Source organism: Dermacentor albipictus, chromosome 9, assembly GCF_038994185.2.
Source record: "Dermacentor albipictus isolate Rhodes 1998 colony chromosome 9, USDA_Dalb.pri_finalv2, whole genome shotgun sequence".
NCBI lineage: Eukaryota > Metazoa > Arthropoda > Arachnida > Ixodida > Ixodidae > Dermacentor > Dermacentor albipictus.
The window spans coordinates 80,795,396-80,816,246 of record NC_091829.1 but is presented as its reverse complement, the minus strand read 5'-3'; the positions used below and the strand labels follow the sequence as shown (position 1 = coordinate 80,816,246).

The 20,851-nt window shown below is 44.3% G+C and overlaps 2 protein-coding genes across 2 annotated transcripts in view; one reads left to right on the top strand and one right to left on the bottom strand.

Moving 5' to 3' along the window:
- The window catches only part of LOC135914989 (transmembrane protease serine 13-like), a 264,995-nt gene that overhangs the window by 109,248 nt on the left and 134,896 nt on the right, over positions 1-20,851 (top strand). The window lies entirely within an intron of this gene.
- On the bottom strand, positions 15,851-20,684 carry LOC139050144 (uncharacterized). Its single transcript, XM_070526361.1, has 2 exons — positions 19,413-20,684; positions 15,851-15,931 (listed from the first exon to the last, which is right to left on the bottom strand). Exons 1-2 carry the CDS (start codon positions 20,601-20,603, stop codon positions 15,851-15,853), a joined length of 1,272 nt encoding a protein of 423 aa, XP_070382462.1. The 5' UTR covers positions 20,604-20,684.

Genomic DNA, 20,851 nt, shown 5'->3' with positions numbered 1-20,851 from the left:
GTTGCCTACATTTATATGTTTTGCTTATACAATTCACTGAGAAGAGACAAGAAGTACACATAAGTGGAGATAGTCTTGGTTGGGAGGAGGGTAGAGGGGAAGGGAAGTAGATAACCAGATGAGAAAGGGTGGTACCGGCGTCTGCGATTGGTCCGCTTCCCCTTACTTATCTTGCGGTGGCTAGTCCAAATCGCGGTGGCGTAGGCTAGAAGGTTTAAATTCCCGCTACATGCCCATCGTAGAAGTATTTGTAGAGTTATGACCCATACTTACCGGGCTAGACAACGTTATACAGCCATGAAAATGATTTCATTCTACACAAATAAATCCATTCTCACCAAGAGCACCGAACACGTAGTGGGAACTTTTCGGAATGAAGCAGTCTCCAGTTGTTCCGAAAAAAATAGTTCAGCTTCCTTCGGCCTGATAGGGCATCTTTAATGAGTACACGTCTCTTAGATGTGGTGAGTTTTCACGGGTTTGTGACGTCGCGTGACAGGGAGGCAAATTGGCCGCAGCCCGAGAATATTTTGACCAATCGCGGAAGGCTATCATGGTTACAGGGCCATAAAATTTGACGGAGAAGTTTTTTTCTTTTCTGCAATATAATTAGGTATAATTTGTGTGTGCACGTCGTATCATGTGGGGAAGATTTTGTGGCTTTCCTGACGTCGTGTCACAGACAGGGGAAGTGGGGTGGCTGGAAAAATGTTTGACCAATCATGAAGCGCTGATTGCAAGAATTACATAAAAACGTTTTGAAAGAGCTTTACATTATAGTGCCCATGGACAATGGAATGAGCTATATATCAGTGATATATACGCATCAAAAAAGAATCGCATTTTTGACCTATGAGTGAAGCCTTCACAAACATGGCATCGTATTAGCAAGTTACACGAACAGTTTGCTAGCAATATAAATTGCACTACATATTCGCTTGATAACTTTAAATGCGTGGCGCCAAAAAAATGGAAGCAAGCATGATGTCACGCAGCCGCTCTTTTCTAGTGAAGGTTACGTGCTGCCGTCACCATTTATCATTTTGCGCTTCTGTTGACATAATATGAGAAATAATATTGTCTCACAAATAATATTATGTCGCAGTACCTTAAAAATTAGGATATAACATTTTAAATACGCTTCTGGTTGCATATACCTTCTAGAAGTACGAACTTTCTACGTAAGTTTAGGCATATGACGCAGCAGTTTTCTGACGTTTTGTAAATGAGAAACATGCCGGCTCTGATTTATGACTTCAATAGAGCAAAATATTGTTGATTATTTGTTGTGCTTACAAGGCTTATAATATTACAAGGCCTAATACAAGGCTTACAGGCCTACATGTAATGCTCTGGAGCTAAGCCCTTGCCGCGGCTTCCATTACGCGCGACTACAGTAGTGCTCTCGGCAAGAAATTTTCTAATTAAAACAATAAATAGGGCTCAATGTAGCCCTGTCAAATATCGCTATCAAACCTTTTTCGGTAATATTACATTCTACAGGGAAGATAAAAAGCAAAGCGCAAGAAAACAGGAACACTTCTAACATGCTAACAAATGCTTTGTAGCTTTTGCTAAAGTCATGAGGACACATAGGAAAAAAAATCTATTTTAGGATTGCCTGGAGCACCCATGGATGCGTCATCTGTAGGATGAATTATCTATGTGGGGTGTTCCGAAAGAGAAGTGATTTATTACTCAATTGGAATGTAAACTCATTTATCTAAATATTTTTGCGAAAGATTGTGAAGTACCACCAGGTCGTCTCAGTATATGAAAATACTATGGTGTCGTTTTGATGCTCTTAGTCAATACAACTTGACATAAGTGAAATATGGGCAGTATTTTTCCTAAAAGATTTATTTTTCTCACACTAGGCACATCAAGATGAGTGTTCACAATTTTAGAAACTTGCGGAACTCGGCAGGAATTCCAATTTGGTGTGATCGAGCCGAAACAGTCTTTTAGAGCTCCTTTTACACATATTTGCAGTGGACAAAAGGTAATATGCTCTCTTTTTATGAATTTGGACGTCTTCAATATTTTTGAGAACAATATAACTTACAAGAAGCTTTACATTGGGAACATTCCTTCGTTCTGCTTGATATTCAAAATTAATGGTGGCTGATGCTTTTATTGTGATTCTATTGACATTGATGATATGCTATAGTTTTTATTGCGTCCCTGAATAAAGGTAATGAACTGATATCGAGAACTGGCAAGAAGTATTGTATTTATAGGCTTGCAAATGTGAGAGTGGGCTTTAACAAACACTGAAATGTACTCTTTGAAGAACGCATTTCAAGGACACTTCATACCTTTACTGATGAACACATTGCTTGAACGGACCTATCTTTATTTGTGCTCCAGCATTTAATGCGATTCGTAAGGACGGATATCTCATTGAGTCTCTCATCCGAATACCTAAATTCCGCATAAAGTTTCATGCCATTCACCCCATTTTAAGTGCTGAAGCTTGTATTTCTGTCTGCATCTCGTCAGGCACCTATAGAAGAATGCGTTAAAAATGACAAGTTTACAATGTATTTGCGAATTACCAGCTGAATACAAAGCCAAATAGGCTATTAGAGCGACCGAAACAAACTAGCACAGCATCTGCGGCAACAATGCAAATATTGTATATAAGTTCTTTTGGGTTTTGCGCAAACAAAATGAATAAACTACAGGACATGTAGCGACCTCCATCGACGTTCCACCTCGCTATCACATTCCCGATTCATCGCACCAATTTCTTTCTTCGTGGTGGCGCGCCCCGTAACTTATTGCGAGGTATTGCTCCGTCCATAGTAAGTAATGACGGAGGCACACATTATTTCGTGGCCCGATTCCAGAACCACTGAGCAGTGAATACGTTCAATTGCATGCCGTAGACAGTAAGGAATTTCACAATCTGCTGTCACTACCTGGGAATCAGTGCCGTATGGGAGTGAGCGAACACCCTCTTGCCGATACAGAAAAGCATTGCCGATACAAACAAAAAAAGAACTAAATACTCTATCCAGAATTGTCATATCAAAAAAAATATTTGAGATTAAAAGTGCAAGTATGTATAGCAGCGAAGCTGTGTATGGCTCAGATTCGGGGTTTCATGGCGTCTGTGTGTACTAACTATAACCATGTGGTGTGATAGTGGTGATACTGGAGAAAGGGTCTAAGCTCAGAGGCACATACCCTTGTCTGCTCGGAGGCCTGTAACGCGCCCTTGAAATACCCTTGCCACAGCTGGGACCCAAATAGGTCCAAGCCACAAGCGTACCTTCTTAGGTACCCATTGCTTAGCTGGAAACACCTTCACGATCACGCTCTTGACAGTGCTTGGAGCCACCAGTCGCCTCGTGGCGAGGTCGTTTCATCGCGGAGTGCTCACGACTTTAACCCGCGGGTTTCACTTCTCATACGTTCTCTTTGTTAACACTCTCTATGTCGAAAATGTTGCACACGTAGAGCTACATAGTTCCGGTGATTCGCTTCATCGTCAGCTGTGATTGCCTGTAACATCCTGTAAGAATAAAGCGAAATTGACCATTACTAGCCCCTGTACATGAGAACACCATGTTTTGTTGAGTCAGGCGAACACACCCCGACAGCTCTCCCTATGTTTTTGCTCTGCGACAGGAAAAATAACGTAATGATAAAAACGAGAGGTATGCTTACAGTCACATCGTTGTTCTGATCGAGTATGCCTTCTTTATTTCGCCATCTCCAAAGATCTTCGGCAAGCATGTACAACGTAAGCCGAAACGGCAACAAAGTGATGTGTACTCATAGCGAGGGAGTGTGTAACGCGTAAAGCAAACTTCGGGATATCGTCTAGTGATTGGCAAACAAGTGTTGAACCCTGATTAACCCATGGTAGGGAGAATTCTCCCAGAAATAGCTTCGTAAGCACCAGGCTCTTGAAAGGCCAGCGTATGATCCCTCTTGATGAGTAGAGCAAATCTTCCACCCGTGTTTACACATTGCATCGGAGAATGAGGGAGTGCGAGAGCATCGCGAGCTCGGAGAGCGTAATTTGCTCATAAACTCTCCCGCGGAACTAGATAATTATGCTCTGTGAAACACAAACATTCCCTACAGCCATCATCGCTTCACTGTTTTTCTTTAAAAAAATAGCGCTCTGACTAGGGAAGTCCCAACATACTCTACTGTCAGTAAGATAAGCACTACGGATGAGGCATTTAAGTAAAGGCTTAGTGCAAAACTATCTACAACTAAAACTTCACCTCATGATTGTGCTGGCAAAATGGCTCTTGACGTTATTCTAAAATTTAGGATACAACGTACAATTTCTAGCGCCGCCTAAAGAACATAAACTGCTACTAAAGGAAAGGCACCTTTGCGGCAGTCACGGCGAATGCAGCACGGTGGTGGCGGCGAAGATAGACAATGTCGTATGTGTCTCAATGAATGGCCAATAGGATGGCTGAAGGAATGTCGTGCCATAATTCGAGCTGCCACCGAATGTCGCTCTTATCTATGGCAGGCTTTTTGAACACGTAAGCCACCATAACACATTGGGTTGGCTAGCCAACTTAACGGACCATTCAGGATGCCTAGCATGGCGAAACCTTAAACTGCGAGAATTCGGCATCACTGCGTTTTACAAGTCCGGGCGAAAGAGCTTTATTGCCGATAGCTTCTTTCGCGTCCTCATTGATCCACCACCGCACCACCCCCATCACCATCCACCACCATCAACACCATCAAGGCGAAGACGTACGCCTTACTAGGAATAAGTGCCGATGACTTCCCCCAAGCAGCTACGAGCGGACCCGTATCTAATAAGCCATGCTGAGTACCTGGAAGGAAAAACCGTGTTGGTCGCAAGTGCGTTTAGCTGCGGATTTTCTTCGTTTTCTTTGTGAAAAGATGTCCTAATAACGAAGAACGTCTCCCCAGTCCACGCCACCTACGTTGTCGTTGGGACCTCTCCACTGCCATCAGGGGTTCTGCACGCCCTTCATGACCATCTGACCGCTTTACAACTCAATTTTACGTGCACTCTGTTGAGGATACAGGAGAAGTATTACTGGCCATGCCTCACCACTGACATCACTCACTACGCCAAGACCTGGCAAGTCTTGGCGTAGTGAGACATCACCGATCAGGCAAGAGGGATCGCTACAGCACAATCAACCTCCTTGTCTGGCGTTCCAACAGATTGGGATGGCCTTATTGGAGCTTTTTCTGGCGTCAACATCCAGAAACAAGTGGATTGTCGCGGCCACCAACTATCTTGCCAACTGCACCGAAACAAAAGCGCTTCGCAACAGTAGCGAGGTGGAAGTAGCAAAATTCTTCGTCGAAAACATCCTGCTGCGACATGGTGTGCCAGAAGCCCTCATTACCAACCGAGCAACGGCTTTTACAGATCAGCTTACTCAAATCTTCCTTCATTATGACAAGAAAAGTCACCGGAGGACAACCATACCCTTCGACGAATCGTCTAAGAGGAAGTCTGGAAAAGGCCATTGCCGATATGTTAGCAATGTATGTCGACATCGAACCCAACGCGCTAGACCCTGTCCTACCGTACGTGCACTTTGCTTACAACACGGCAGCCCAAGAAACAACTTAGATGAGGCCGTTGCACCTGGTTTTCTGAAGGAATCTACTGACAACGCTTCACGCTATGTGTCATAAATGAAGAAAAACTTGACGTCGCCGTCTAACTCCAGTGAGCCAGAGAAGTTCGACATCGCACTTGCCGGTGCATCAAGAATACGTAAAGGATGGACAGCCGACACCAGAACCGTCGACAGCGCTATGTGTAATACAAGCCGGGCAACCGTACTTGGATAGACACTCCGATGCACCGACGTGGACTCACTGAGAAGCTTCCTTCACGTTATTCGGGACCATACTAAATCCTTAGATATATTGGCGCACTGAACTATTATGCCTGGCCGGACGACATTATGACATCACCGAGGCGCCGCGAACTACCCGAAAGTTGTCCATATCGTGCGTCTCAAGCCATTCTATGTGCAAGCGCCAATGAACGCTGCGACTCTGTTTTGTTGCTTGCTTTTTTCTTACGTGTGCTTTCGTTTATTGCTTGCGTGCGCCATATTGAGCATCGGGATGAGGCTCTTTAGAAGGGGGGGGGGGGTTGCATTACCTGCTCTCTTATTTATAATTCCCGGTGACTCTATTTCCGCAGCTACCGAATGTTAAAAGGTATCTTTCTGCGCAAGACACGCCTTTCAGTACAGGAAGTTTCTCAAATATTGTCACTAGTTCTGTCTGTTGTTCGTGTAGTCGCCTATACTGATGTAGTCAGATTGCGTGTGCAACAAGAATAGTGGTTTGCATTTAAGAAATTACACAGGAACCCGCGATTAGTCTGGAAGTTTCAGTCAATCATAGTTAAATATCCGACGCGTCTGACCTCCTGATCCAATTTTCGGCTATCGACAAGTCCATTCACCGCTACCATTCTGCTGAGTTTTACTTGCGTAAGAACAGCCTACCTGGTGAAGACGTCCAACCCCGAAACCTAACTGCCAGCCGTGTCGTGCTCATGCGCGTGCCACCAAACGCGCATCTTTGTTGTCTTATCTTGGGCTTGCCAATGCTGCATGCCTCCTTAATCTGACGTAAGAAAGGGCTACAGAAGCTCCGCCTACGCAGGCCGTCGAAACTGAAATGACAGCGGAACGATTTCAAGTACACTAACATCAGCAATTGACTATGGTGACATCGATGACCATAGCTATGATGAGGCTTCTCCAGATAGGCCGATTTTGCTTGATTCAGACTGACAACTTGCTCAATGACACTTTCAAGAATCGTTGCTGCTTAGCTGTTCGGTACGAAAGAGGAAACGACCCATCGTAGGCAGGTGTCAAATGTGATTTTAGGAGATTTCACTGAAGAAGGACGTGAATGGCAGACAAGGTCAGGATGTACAAAGATGCTGTAGTCTGATATGCGAGAAGGAACAGGACGTAGAACCTTCACGCCGTCCAGGAGGCATCAGAGGTATTGCTGTGGCTTCGTTGGGACATCCTTTGAAGTAGTCACCCCGAAGCCGCAAGGGAGCACTGAAAGCGAGGTTGGCCGCTGAGTTAACTTGTTCGTTGCGATAGACTACTCGCAGGCCTAGGATCACTATGGGCAAATGGCCAACCCAGTGTTCACAGTCGAGGCGTGCCAATAACTGCTGTGTTCAGCTGGCAATACAGCCGCTTGACCATGGCATTGCTGCAGGGGTAGGTTCGGCAGGTTCGGCTAAACCGTGGTTTGGCAGTGAGTTTTGCCGAGATGATCAGTGAGGGACGTAGGGTGGATTCCAATGGCCTCCCGCTATCTGTCGTGATGATCCCGGGAGAACCGAAGTGCGAGATGCAGGTGAATACGAAGAATTAGGCAACAGATTCGCCAATGATGTCTGGTATGAATGGTCCATGTTTGTTAGCAGATAGGTGCTAATAGGTGGAGATATATAAGGTGGATATATATATATATATATATATATATATATATATATATATATATATATATATATATATATATATATATATACATACATATATATATATATATATATGGAGGTATGTGTGTGTTCCCTCTTTTCGCATTCAGTCGTAGCTCTGCAAACGTTCTTTAAAGCGGCCCTCTAACACTTGTCAAGCTATACCGTGTTTCGGTCGCGGATTGCGTAGGCTGACAGTATGGAGAAATAATGTAGCAAGAATGGCAGCGATAGCGGTACGCAGTCGGAATTTATTCTGTCGAAAAATGTCAAAACAGAGGAAAACAATATGGATAACCTCAATTGAAAATTTTGCGCTCTCTACTGTCCTCTTTTCTCTCACGCAGTGGCGTAACCTCTCGCCGCCTTCGGTAAGAGCTTACCGAAGGCGGCGTATCTCGAAGCTATATACTCGAGCATATACTATATATGCTCGAAGCGTATATACGTATAGCGAAAGTTCGCACGCCATGTTGCCTACGTGTTCACTGTTTACGGATACCAGATTCTCCGGTATGCTGATGACACTGGTCGTGCAGTACGGGTCTTACGTAACGTTTCTTTCCTGCAGTTCAGCTTTAGTTCAGTGCAGCACCACGAACAACAAGAACTGTGCGGTAACAACGATGCACCAAAGTGAGAAACCTGCACCACCAGAACAACGAGTAAAAAGTTGATGCGAGAGCGACAGGGCTGTTCCCGAGCGTACAAAAGCGAGAGGCTTTTGTGCTCAGAGGTCTGAGGTATGCCACAGCACCAGAGGCTAAGGGACAGCCAGCGTGTCTGCTAATCTTTATGGCTGTAGTGATTTTCTTTTACGGACGCATCTGCTTTTCGCCAACGTAAAGATAACAGCCAACGTAAATAAAATCAATTCTTAATTTACTAAGTTTATGCTGCAATGCAGTTATCATCAGCGACATGGTTTTCAACCAATAATGGAGTAGCGCGCTGTGACAACGATTATGATTTTCGCGAGTGCCACTGGGCGATGATGGGGTTAGCAGCGATGTAGTGAATTGTCTCGCGGGATAAAATATTAAAGATTTCGATATCACTAATGTATCCTACGCTAGAAGCATCTCCCAACATCAGTTTGCGCAACTGCAACAGAAAAACGATGGCTTGAAAAGCGTTCGAGGCCGTCTTTAAACTTGCGTAGTTTAGTGTTTGATATTTTTAGAATAAAATGTAGCCAATTTTCTGCCTTCGAAAATATTGCCCTTTGGCCTGAGCAGACTCGAACACTGGCACGCCACAACGACATGCATTTCGCCTGCAACTTCAAATCAGCGTAGCCTCCCCCCGCCCCTCATCTTTCCTTAATCCTTCTTTTTCGGGCTCATCAATGTTTTTCCAACACTATTTATAATTAATATTTTCTTACTATTACTACACAATAATGAGCAAGGTAATCAGTAGACTTCTTTCGTAAGAGGGATTGCTCTCGCATCTTCTTTGTTTAAATACGTCTCGGATTTTGTTTTTCTCAATATCCAAATTAAAGCAGTACGTAGAAGAAGCTCCTCAGTCGGTGAAAGCAGCATACACAGCGGAAACCCCTACAATAATAGAAGTTCCACTGGCACAACAAACCGTGAACTAATCTGCATTTAACGCACAGTTGAGCAGCACCACGCAGCCGAAAATATTCCTAGTCCATAGTAGGAAACAAACGGGGTTGAAATTCCTCAGCCTTCCCCGTTTCCACGATGACGCACATCGGGCTACCTGCCCCGTGCACATCCGCGCAGCCCGTCAAAATTGCGCCTCCCTTTAATTACGACTGCCTCGGCATTTCCGTGAAGCCAGAGACTGGCATCCTTCGTGCCGCAGCTGTCGAACGGCAACGTGTCTCGTCCGCTATTTGTGTAATGCGAACGCAGCGAAGGAACTTATGCTACGCCTTGTGAAGGCGACGTACGCGGGAAGTTGAATGACGAAATTCCTGCAGTTTCCTGTCTACCGGCTGCTCGGAATGACGTCATTGGGCACTGACGCTTGCTACAGCATTCCTCGCAGGATGAAACGCAGTCGCTGGAGCAGATGGCAAAATATTTATGCGGCGTCCAATTGCAAATAGTAGGCCCTCATGTCCAGTGTTAAATTAAACCTCGAAATATTGAGCTGTGGCCTAATGTTTAGTTACAACACTATTGTGAGTGTTATGTCTCCCAGACTTTAGTGTAGCGGGCACGATATATTGTTTTTTTTCGTTTGTTTGAAGGCACTTATCTAATCATAGCTCTATTGTAATTATACCTCTTTTACGTGCATTCTACCTCCATTATAACTCTTTTATAACTATCCTTCCTTAAAAGGGCCACTCAATCAATCTTCCCGATGACAAAATTTTCAATATTTGAAGCGAATACTGCCGTGCAGTTTTACAAAGCTATTGATGGTGTCTGGCCTGTTCGCTTCGCTCGATAATGCATGCCGGAGATGCCAAGGACGGGCCCTGTAATCTTGCGCCAAGATAATTATGCACAAATCCAACAGTCTTCAACTGAGTTCCATGTGCCGAGTTCAGGGCTGATTTGACAGCTTCAAGTATGTAAACATGAAATACGAATGGCGCCAGGAACTGTTACATTGAAAAAAAAAAGCAAGGTGAGTTTTTGGCATGCCAGCCATTCGGAATGTCCCGACTTGTCGCTATATTTTGGCATCAGCTGTCGTGTGCTCTGCCATGTTTCGACACTATCGACAGAATCAATGAATTCTGCGTAGAATGAATGCAAAATAAGACGTCCGGTTTGGCGTCTCACTTCCCTATCACTGCTTCGGCACTCTCGCTGAATAGTAAAGCTGCCGGAAAGAAAATAATGGCATGAACTGGAACGAGTTTGTTGTCCTTCATCAGTAGACGCATACTTTAAGAAATTGAATTGCGCAAACGTCGCTTCTTGCTTTGCTCCGATAGTTTTGTTACCGTGGAGGCTTAACTGCGCTTCTTGGATGAGATGCAACCCGAGGTGCGATGACAGATAGCAGGTAATCTCTTGCGGCGAGTACGCCTTTACCCCCTTCGGACGACTATACCGTCACCGAGGGCAAGCGCCTGAAGTAAAATAACGCAGGAAAACTAAGCCTCAGGACCTGTCAAAGAATTCATATTCTGTACACAGGCATATTCTCACCAGCTACCTTGGTGATGTGGCTCCTGAAGGAATTAGCGAATTGTCGTTTAACGCACCAAAAACATTTCCAGTGGAACTACCCACGCAGACGGCCGTTAAAAACTGCAAGCCGTGCGCATAGTAAAACACGTAGAAATCCGCTTATTCACCGTGAACTCTAGCCACACTAGGGCTGGCGTCATCTCTGACGTCGTCATCGGCTAGAGTGACGAAGAATGTGAAAGCTTTTTGTGTTTTATAGTGAAGGTCTTTGGTTTTCATCGCTTTGGCCGTTCGAAAAGCATCGAGCGTCTTTTTAAAGCAGACACGCTACCGCATCATGTCAAGGCGGCCTACTGGAGGCATACGATGCGTCCTTATGTGACCCGACTACTGGAATGTTGGAAGTGCTTAAAATTAGGTCATGTCAGTGTTGGCCGTTGCTCAGGTCCGATGGCGCGTTCCCGCTGTGGAGGCGGCCACGACATATCTTTATATACAGTGAAAGAAAAATAGCAAGTGTTGTGATATTTTGTATGACTGCTGGTCAATGCTTCTTTTGTTGCTTATGGCTGGAGATGTTGAGGAGAATCCCGGACCCAAGGTAAACGAAATGCTAGAAGAAATTATTCGCAATCAGACTGCGTTCGCTCGTAAGATGGAAGACATTAAAAGTGAAATTGTCACATTGAGCGCAAAGACAGACAGTATACAGAGCCTTTTTGATGCAGTTGATACAATGAACAGCAGGATTGGGCGTTTAGAAAGTATAGTTCATGAACAGGCTGCAAAGTTAGTCGATTACGAGAACAGGAGCCGGCGTAATAATTTGTTAGTATTTGGCGTCACTGAAACGGGGACTGACTATGGTGCAGAAACAGAGTCAAAACTAAAAGAACTTGTTTTGGAGAATATATTTCAAAAAACTATGGGTGTGCAGGCTCACACAGTTGAGCGAATTCATCGCCTTGGTAAACCTCAACCAACAAAATGTAGACCAGTTATTCTTAGGTTTTACGATATCAGAGAAAAGGAAAGCTTGCTGAAAAAAGGTGCTAAATTAAAAGGTACTGCTTGGCGTATTAGCTCTGACTATGCCAAAGAAACATTAGATATACGCAGAAAACTATGGGAAAGCGCAGCCGCAGACAGAGCCAGGAAGGCAAAGGTCCTGCTCGTTCATGATAAACTTCGCATAAACAACGATACATATTTTTGGGATCACAACCGCAATGAACGCTGCCTGCTGTCTAAAAGCGTAGGGCATAGGGCTCATAACAGACAACAGCACAGGTCAAATCGGCCAAGTGGCACTGATGATCCTGATACCATAGGCAACACCTCGGGCTCGTCATCACAAATATAGCTACGCCTTTTAAGTTTGAACGCGCGAAGTATTGTCAATAAGACTACACAATTAGAATATCTGCTCCTTTCACAAAGCCAACATGTTGTGGTAATAACAGAAACGTGGTTACATAAAAATATATCTGATGACTGTATTGTTCCTCCCGGCTATCGAATGTTTAGGAAAGACAGGGACACGCGTGGTGGGGGCGTTTGTATCGTAGTAAAAAACTCTGTATCTGCTGTATTGATTGATTGCGATGTTCCTGAAACGGTTTGGTGCAAGATTACATTTCATGGTATTACCTACATTGTTGGCGCAGTGTATCGCGCACCTTCTGCCTCGCCTGGGTTGCTGGAAGACCTAAACACTTTCCTACGTGAAAATGTCAAAGCAGACGCGAGATTAATAATGACCGGCGATTTTAATCGTCATAACATAGATTGGCAAAACCCATGCACTATTGGCTCCGATTCATCTAGAATAGAGAAGCTATTGGAACTCATGTTCATATATAATCTAAACCAAATTGTTCAAGAAGACACACGAGTAACGGCCACATCGCGGTCATTGTTGGATCTGGTGTTTGTGTCAGATAAAATAGGTGCTTATACTGTTAACGTTGCGAATGGTATCTCTGACCACAAGATGATTATTGTTACAATTACAGTGGGAGCAAGTGTTTGTTTCAGGCCTTACATCGCTGTACGCATTAACGATTATGGACGCGCGGATGATGTTTCCATTCTTGACTATCTGGATTCTGCATTTACTGACTTTGAAATTGATTTCCATACTAAAACAGTAGAAGAGTTGTGGCAGAACTTTAAGGTAATTGTACAACACTGCGAGGACACCTATATCCCTAAACGCGTAAAGAAGACAAAGCACCGAAGCCCCTGGATGACCAGGAACATAATTCATATGAAAAGAAAAATAAAAAGGCTACGTAAAAGCAAAAATAAATCTACTCAGGTTTCGCGACTTCGAGCTGAGATGAAGCAAGCCGTGCACGATTCTAAAAAAAAAATTCTTCAGTGACACGCTTAGCCGCTTCCTCAGAACATCACCGCAAAAGTTTTGGCGATATTTCAGTGATAGAAAGGAAGAGGTACAGGAAATCAGGAAATAAGATCAAGTTCTGATAAACAAAAAAGATATTGTAGAGCACTTTAATCACTTCTTTCAGTCCGTGTTCACCACGAACGATGATGACGTCGATGTTAGTTCTGAAAGCACAGAGCCAAGCCAAGTGGAGGACATCATAATTACACAGGAGGGCGTATTTCAGCAGCTCTTGAATTTAGATGCAAAAAAAGCGTGTGGACCCGATGACATAGCGACCCAGTTTCTTAAAAGATATGCTGAATGGGCGTCGCGTTACTTGACCCTTATATTTCAAAAATCATTGCAAACTCATTCTGTACCCCAAGATTGGCGCAGTGCAATAGTTATTCCGGTGTTTAAAGGTGGCAATCGAACAATAGTGAATAATTACCGGCCTATATCTCTTACATCCATTTCTTGTAAACTTCTTGAACACATAATAGCTAAGCATATCATTCGCCATTTAGAAAATAATTGTTTACTTTACCCATACCAGCATGGCTTCAGAACAGGCCTTTCCACTACCACACAACTCGTAGAGACAATTCATGATTTCGCAATGGCGATTGATGCCAGAGAGCAGATTGACGTAATCGCCGTAGATTTTGCCAAGGCTTTTGATAAGGTGCCACACAAGAAGCTGATTTACAAACTGGAACTAACCGGCCTTAATGCCACTATAATAAAGTGGATTAAAGCTTACTTAACGAATCGCAACCAGGTGGTCAGAATGGATGGTCATGTCTCCGGCTCACTGGCAGTACTCTCGGGAGTCCCGCAGGGATCTGTGCTAGGACCGCTTTTATTTTTGGTGTATATTAATGACATTACTACTGTGATGGAACCAGATGTACATCTTAAACTGTTCGCGGATGACTGTTTATTTTATTCTACAGTACGAAGCACGGCTGACCAACTTAAGCTTAATAACTGCCTAAAGGCGTTAAGCGGATGGTGCAACAAGTGGAGTATGGAAATAAATTATTCTAAATCAACATATACACATATTACCACACAAAAAAGGGGCCGTCTTTTGTTTCCATATGCTATTGGTGACAAGTGTCTGATAAATACAAGTAAGTTTAAATACCTGGGAATAACGATAACAGAAAGCTTATCGTGGAGTATACATATAAATAATCTTTGTTCAAAAGCATACGGGAGGTTATATTTCTTGCGAAAAAAATTGGAGGGCGCTACATGCGATGTACGACTCGCCGAATACAAAACTTTTGTAAGGCCACTTCTTGAGTACGCGTCAGAGGTATGGAGCCCTCATCAAGGTTATTTGAAGAAACAAGTAGAGAAAATTCAGAGGTACGCGGTGCGCTTTATATGCTCCCGATATCGAAGGACTGATTCAGTCACAGAAATGCTTCGTTTTTCTAAACTGGACCTGCTAGAAACGCGTAGACAAAAACATCGATTGAAATTATTATTCCAAATACTTCAAGGCCAAATAAATATTAGGAAGGAAACATACATACTCGCACCGTGTGCTTAGATTTAGGTGCACGTTAAAGAACCCCAGGCGGTCGAAATTTCCGGAGTCCTCCACTACGGCGTGCCTCATAATCAGAAAGTGGTTTTGGCACGTAAAACCCCAAATATTATTATTATTATACATACTCGCACCTGGCAAACGGAGCTCCAGAACCAACCATAACCGGTCTATCCAAGCTTATACCACTCACACTAATACATTCAGGCACTCCTTCTTCCCCGACGTGATTGAAATGTGGAACAGATTACCGATGTGTGTAGTGGAACATACTGATTTGTCCCAATTCAAAAAATCTCTGGATGACTATCTGTGCGAATACGCCGCTTGATTTCGATGTATTCTGTATTCTGTGTTTGTGATTATTGCACATGTTCTTTTCTTTTATATGTATTTTTTCATAACCCTCTCTGTAAGGACCCTCGCAAGGGGGTTGACAGTATTGTTAAATAAAAATAATAAATAAATAAATAAATAAAGTGCTCGACCTCATCGGAATGCACGCGAAGTGCATTTCGATGATTCTCCCAAACTGTAAAAAGGAACTAAATATACTGAACAAAATGTGCAGGAGAACCGTGTCAAAAAAGAAGCGGCAGCGTCCGTGCACCACCATACGAGGTGGTCGTGTCATCGACGTGGGTAATCTGTAGGTCCGAACGAGCGCTCCCTCACTACAATTGCGCAGGCCCAACAGAAGATGGTTGAATCGGTATATGTTGATCGTTCGGAACCATCGTTTAAAGCAACGCAAGTGTGGTGTCACGTGCACACAGACCTTGGAATATGAGCGCGAGCAACGATAGTGCACCGAGGCATTCCCATCGGACGCCCTCATGAACGTCCTGCTGCGGCATATGATCGAGGCAGTGCAGCCGCTAGAACCTGGTATAAATACACCAGTGCCTCTAAGAGGAGCGAAAATTATACAAGGTATGGACAGTCTCCTGGCTGCGTTGCAGCACCCTCGAGCTCTGCCCGCGATGAGGCGAATCGCAGTGAAGTGTGAATGTACGCGTTGACCAAAAACAGTATGTAGTGCATCTATTATCAAAATCAACTTCAACCTGCTACCACCCTCCTTCATCTCTGTGTTTGCTCCAAATCCCTTTCCCACCATGGACTAAAGGGCCAGGGCATTTCTCTCTGGTTTACCTCTTCACCTTTCTGTTATTGAAATTCACTCTCTCTAGACAAGGTGTTGCTCTAATTAATGTGTCTCCAAAACTACGATCCGTAGGCGAGCTTCGGCCCACGTAGTCCTCCCGCTGGTCCTACAGCTGGCGGCACTTCATCAGACGAAGGCCGTCGAAGGTGGGCACTTCTTCCCCACAAGGCTTCGGCTGCACTCTCTCCTGCGAGCAGTGCTTCTCCGTGAAACATTGCGCTTAAGCTCATTTCTGGGAGCTGGCTTCATTGCAGTCACAAGATGGCGACACGGCACCACCACTTCCGAGGCCGCGCCAACCATCGACAATCTCATGCTACCGTTACGTGAGGAGCACGTGAGGCTCGGATAGGCCAGTGCCAGGCATTTTGCCCGAAAACGCGTGTAAATGTTGTTGACTACTACCAGTCGCGCGTGGCCCAGGGAGCGTTCTGTAGCTTTCGGCCAGCAAAACTACAGCATGTAAATAGATGCACAATGCTCCTTTACTCCGACCGCGGCATGAATGAACACAGTAACAAGACAGGACATCTTTCAATATTAAAAATATAATCTTTGTCCACGTACAGGTTGCAGTGGGGAGACTAAAATCTGTCGCTAATTTTGGAGGTAAAACCTTGTTTGGAGTTAAATATGGGGACTCGTAGGTCAAATAATGAAAGTTGCTGAAGCTGCCTCCTTTCCGAATGCAACGTTCTTGCTCGGCTTAATTTATGTGCAGGGCCTAGGTGGGAAATACGGGGACATGTCCTGTGTTCTCAAACCTCTTGTTTGAGCTGATGTCATGAGCTCGCACGGGCTCTGTCAGCGACAGTTTCGTAAATTTCTAAAGACAACAGAATCTGACTTCATATGCGTAACATATCACGCAGGAGTTGGATGGCTGTAAGAGGTTCGGAAATTTTGATCGCATTTTTTAAAACTTACAGTTGAAATAAAAAGCTCCATTTCGCGTCGATGCTCTACCAATTGAGCTACCGTGGCGCTGTTTTCCAGTCCATTTTCTTGGGTATTTATGTTTCCTTGTAGAATCCTGGGAGTGTTAGCCAGCGCCACCAGCACAGGTGGGGAACGATCCCGCAGCCTTCGCATTCTGCGAAGATTGTGGGATCGTTCCCCATTTGCAGCGGGTTGGTTTTTCATTCAATTTCATTTACATGAATTCATTGTTTCTTTATTTTCATTTATTAAGGAGAAGTAATTTTCCCTATGATATCCTTGGTGTCAGTGTTTATTGGCTTCTTATGATATGACAAACAAAAATCAGGCCCCTCAGTTAACCGCCTTTCTTCTCATTATTACATTACGAGGGTCTCGAATCCGACAACATTGATGCCTTCAGTTAGCATGTGTGGGTTTATTGACCGGTTGCCTTCACCCAAAAATGATCACGTTGTCGTGACGCCTGCGGCAAAAAGGACGTTCCACGTCCGCCGCCAAGGTCTGTGAGTGGTGGCACTGGCTAACACTCCAAGGGTTCTACAAGGAAACATAAATGCTCAAGAAAGTGGATGGGAAACGGCGCCGGATTAGCTCAATTGGTAGAGCATTGCAACGTGAAATGTGAAGGTTGTCGGATCGTTCCCCACATGTGGCAAGTTGCTTTTTCATGCACTTTCATTTCCATTAAGTTACCGTTTCTTTATTTTCATTTATTTAGCACAAGTAATTACCCCTATGTTGTCCTTTGTGTCAGTGTTTGTTGGCTTCTTATGATATGACTAATAAAAATGAGGCCCCTCAGTTAACCCCCTTTCTTCTCGTTTAAAACAATAATGTTAACATTAGCAAAAGTATTTGCAGTAATGTGTTTTCAGATACATGTTTGTTTTTGTCACTTCCTATTCGTTAAGTTTCGAGGGAAAATAGTAGGAAAGTGTTGAAGGTCGTAATCGAACTGCCCAGAGTTCAGTGTGTCTATTTGGCAATTTAGCAATGGAAAACAATGTGCCTTCAGGTGGATGGCATTTTTTGGCACTCTGTTACCGGTAGTCATGAGTCAGGAGAAATTTAGCTGTGGAACATCTCATTTCAGTACGTATTAGCTTATCAGGCTCGCCCCCACACTTCCCTGAAATAATAAAGTGCGAGTGACAGGTCCTGGGCCATACCTAGGAATTAGGGTAGCAGGTTGTGCAAGTCAGGAATACCATAACTCATGAAAAAGGAATAATATAATTTTCTGCGGTATGCTGGGTATGCACAATTAGAGCGAGATTTCTTAAACGTTCTGCTAGCTGTGCGGTTGTATTTAGATAGAATAAAACAAGCTGAGGTATTTTTGACTAACTCAACGGAGTGAACTAAGTTACTTGACATGAATCCCAAGCCATGGCAGCTAGTATTGGAAGCAAAAAGCTCGTATTTATATAGAAGTAGTTGTACGGATTCACGTGACTCGGAAAATGTCGCGGTGAGTATATCCTAACACGTGCTTTGCACTGTTATTCATATAATGAATATGAGTGCTTAAAGATAGATTGGATGTTATGTGAACACAGGGATGATTGTATCAGAATACGTTGTCCAACGGAACATTATTGCTGTTGTAGGCAGGGACAGGAAAAATGACGTGTGATCTTGAATGTCGCATAAAGATCGCAATAAACTATCAAGCAAGATAATGAAGGACCGAACTGTTGACAGGCTGAGCACGTGATGCGTCATTTACCTATCAGTTGGTATATTGGGAAAAGAACTTGCGTCCTTAAAGCCCGATTTTAGTTTATTTTTGTTGTCATGGTGGTGGGAGTTGCGCACTTCCTTTGAGCTCACTTGTATACAGGTAGTTTCAGTGAACACTTTCGAAAGTTTTTAGAAATTGCCTGTGGAGCTGTGGAGTTCTAGCCGCGGAGTTCAAGAGGAGGATCCGCGTGGAACAAATTTTCAAGATGACACCACTTTCATGATATCGATTCCCGAACTTTGCCAAGAAGTACATTGACATCGGACTCTTGTGCATCAATGCATAAAACTACCTGTTGTTATGGAAGTAGGTGGGACGAGAACGCATTTTTATCGCAAGTTTGTTGGCGCATATCTCTAAAATGCTGCCATCTACACAATTCCTTTCTAAAAGTGGTCCCTTGCACTTACACCGGCTGCAACTTGTAACATATGTCGTAATGTAATTAGTTCAATATTTAACTAATGCCTTTTTATGCGAAGCATATTACTAGAGCTCAACCCAGCTCCTCAGGCGCGGCGGTGTCGCCTTCAATGACCTTTGACCCCATGCCATACCACGTGACACCATGACGTCACGACAGAGGAGAAACGGGGCTCCAACTCGCGCCTTCACTCGCGGCGTCGCCTTCAAGGCTGACCAGGTGACACCGTGACGTCACGACAGAGGAGAAACGGGGCTCCAACTCGTGCCATCGCTCGCGGCGTCGCGGCGGTATATAAGCAGCTGCGCTTGTTTCTAGGTGGCTTTGGCTCAACTCTTGCAAGATGGGCTGGGTGGGAATCGAACCAGGGTCTCCGGAGTGTGAGACGGAGACGCTACCACTGAGCCACGAGTTTTTTTTTTGTTTTTATTACCGACATGGCAACAAGGCTACAAAACAAGACATTTTAACAATAGACAACGGTCACGACAACATCTCTGCCATTGGTTGGCAGTCACAGGGCTAAAATCGCTTAAAATTCGCTAGCTGAGTCATCACACTGAGCCATGTTGGTTTTTCTTTTTGCAAATTATACTTTTCCTTAATATGACAAATGCTTTCAATGAAGTATTCTCTAACAGGCCGGGCATTTACTTCGGCATGTCTCACGGCCATTCTAGTTTTCCATAAGCTATGTAAGGACACCAGCATGAACATATCATAGGGTACTTTGTCTTCATTTAGAGTAGTCAAGAAACGAATCCCATATGGTGTAATCGGCAAGTCCTTCTTTAGTGTTCTCTGTAATATGTCCCAATGGAACACAGCATCCCAGCAGTCTAGAAAAATGTGTTCTATTGTTTCGGGTTTCCGGCATAGTAAACAGTTGACGCTCCAAGGCACGGAAAGACCTTTTTCATCTAGCCACGGTTTCACAGGTAAAGTATTGGTGTGGAGCTGGAAAAAGAAGGACTTTACCGATGGGCGTACTGGCATTCGTTTTACTCTTTTTAGTACGTCCTTTTCAGGTCCAATGCAGAACATCGAGCGATACAATGGCACCGGCAACATTGTGTCTACCAGGTCCTTATATAAGCGCTTTCGTGGTACCCTACTTAGGTATTCCATGGAGAACCGAACCTTTAACAGCTGAAACGCCAAGACTACCTCTTTTAGGAAACCACGCGCTCTGCCTTGACTGCACCGATGTGACGATACAACAAACTCAGGTATAGCTTCGCTCAGCCTTGTCTGAAACATAGTTAATAAAAATGGGTCATTTTGGTCCCGTAGGAAAACAAACCGCGACACAATCTGCCTAATGAACAAATGTGCCAGACCTAATCCTCCATTTTTAACCGAACGAAAGAGATTAGTGCGACTGGTGCGCTCCCAGCTTGAACCCCATACAAACACTGCGAGTACTCTGTGTAAACGTTGTATGTTAGCCCTTGACATGCACAACGCTTGGAGCACGTAAAAAATTTTGGCAACGGCAAACAGGTTGCACACTGTCGCACGAGCAAACATAGAGAAATTGCGGCCTCCCCATTTAAGTGTACCTTCACGAACCCTTTCAGTTTCGGCATTCCAGTAATCAACGGCGTCACGGTAGTGCTCAAGCGGCACCCCCAGGTACTTTGCCGGCGTGACTGTCCAGCGGATATTTGCAAACGTACTCGGATGGTCTTCCCAGTTGCCGATCCATACCCCTAGGGATTTATCAAAGTTGATAGCACTGCCTGTCATTCTGCAGTATGATAAAGCCTCTGCGACCGCGATTTCGATGCTTTCTTTATCCCGACAAAACAACGCGATGTCATCCGCGTATGCCAGCACCTTCACTTCCGCGGACTGCACTCTGAAACCCGATATTCTATTGTCATTCTTGATTTTCCTACAAAGCGGCTCTAGGTAAATTGCGAATAAAAGAGGCGACAAACCACACCCCTGGCGCACAGACGACCGGACACTAAAGGATTTGGTAACCTCCTTGT